At 46.9% G+C, this 1,745-nt stretch overlaps 1 gene segment (V, D, J or C); it reads right to left on the reverse strand.

Moving 5' to 3' along the window:
* Positions 1-567: 567 nt before the first annotated feature.
* Positions 568-1,391, reverse strand: LOC116464241 (immunoglobulin kappa variable 2-30-like). The segment is given in 2 exon segments: positions 568-899; positions 1,329-1,391. Coding segments are annotated over 2 exon segments (381 nt in total).
* Positions 1,392-1,745: the final 354 nt, after the last annotated feature.

The following is a 1,745-nucleotide window of genomic DNA, read 5'->3' on the forward strand; positions in this document are numbered from 1 at the left end:
ATTTTTACTGACTGTCCTCAGTCAGCTTCCCCTTAGGATAAATAGTACAGAATGCTGTCTCTACTATCTTTTGGGAGTGGGAGAATAGGGGAAGCAGGAAGTTAGAAAACTGGCAAAATACCAATATTAAATATTATCAAATGTCCTCTGAACAATAGGCCAAAAACTCCTAAGCCCAAAGATGTATCCAACATGGATAGTCACAATCTGTGTCCATGGCCTGGCTGCTCTGCTGATTACATTTAATTAACAAATGTACACAAGGTAGGGAGAGTTCGGGTGAGCTTTCATTCTCCTCTCCCTTCCTTCTTGCTTGTTTACTCACAGGGCACTTGGACCCCTCATTCTCCTGCTGCTTATGACAGTCAAGGTTGTGGCAACTGGCAGGGCATGAAGGAGTGGTGCCTGAGCTGTGGCTGGGCTCTCAAAGTCCAGAGTCCTCAGCTGTGAATTGTCCGCTGGTTCTCCAGCATCTTCCTCTTACACAGATTCTGAGACCCTGCTGAGCTGCTCCCCAGACAAGCACCACATGTGGGCAGCTGGGCCACCCCACAGGGAGGTTTTTGTTCAGGGCTGTACCACTGTGGGAGGCCAGTGTGTAGCTTGCATGCAGTAATAAACCCCAACATCCTCAGCCTCCACCCTGCTGATTTTCAGTGTGAAATCTGTCCCTGCCCCACTGCCGATGAATCTGTCTGGGACCCCAGAGTCCCGGTTAGAAACCTGATAAATTAGGCGCCTTGGAGGTTGGCCTGGCCTCTGCTGAAACCAATTCAAGTAGGTTTTTCCATCATTGTATACGAGGCTTTGACTAGACCTGCAGGAGATGGAGGCCGGCTGTCCAAGGGTGACGGGCAGGGAGAGTGGAGACTGAGTCATCACAACATCCCCACTGGATCCTGAAATAAATAGAAAGAAGAGCAAGGTTATGTATACACTTTATGCGTAATTTTCATAAATTTTGATTTGTTGTTTATTTCAGGCTATATATGTATTTGTTCATATTTCAGGAATATACAGTTTCAAAATGGAACTCAAGGGATCCAAGGCTCAAAGCAGTCTCCAGAAGTCCCCACACCATCCCCTCTTTCTGTGTCAGTCTTCCCCAGAGCACAGATCCTTGTTTCTTCTTGAATCTTCCTCAGTCTCACAGATCTGATCATCACATGCCCCATCCTGGAGGACAACATGTGCACATCCAATACAGGAAAGAAACACACATAGGAGTGTAGAAAGACCCCAGAGCTCACTGCTGATAGGAGGAAGCGGGGCCCCGAGAGCTCACCGTTGCATGCCATTCTCCTCCCTCATCTCACTTCTGCCCTTACCTGGGACCCAGAGCATTAGCAGCCCCAGGAGCTGAGCAGGGAGCCTCATTGTGGGAAGGTGAACTGAGGAGTCCTGATCAGTCAAGGCAAGGTTAGAGCTGAGCTTTTATCTCAGACTCACAAGGAAAGTCCTCCCTAAGGGATAATATGCAAATCACCTGGTGGGTGCAGTGGGGTGGAAAGAGCCAAGGGAAGGGTAGGAGCCTCTCTTGTGAGCAAAATGACTTAAATATCTTCTCTGGTTGGAGGGAAACCAATAGGCATAAAATCTATGCTGCCTGTGTGGGAGAAATTTAAGTATTTCCTTCTGTCTTCTCTAACAGATTTCTTGTTTCATAGCACTTTCCCAGGCACATTTTATACTTCTTGTTAATAAGGCCATGTTTCCACAAATATTTACTAATTCTTATGTTTTTG

This window comes from Hylobates moloch, unplaced genomic scaffold, assembly GCF_009828535.3.
Source record: "Hylobates moloch isolate HMO894 unplaced genomic scaffold, HMol_V3 SCAFFOLD_316, whole genome shotgun sequence".
Lineage (NCBI taxonomy): Eukaryota > Metazoa > Chordata > Mammalia > Primates > Hylobatidae > Hylobates > Hylobates moloch.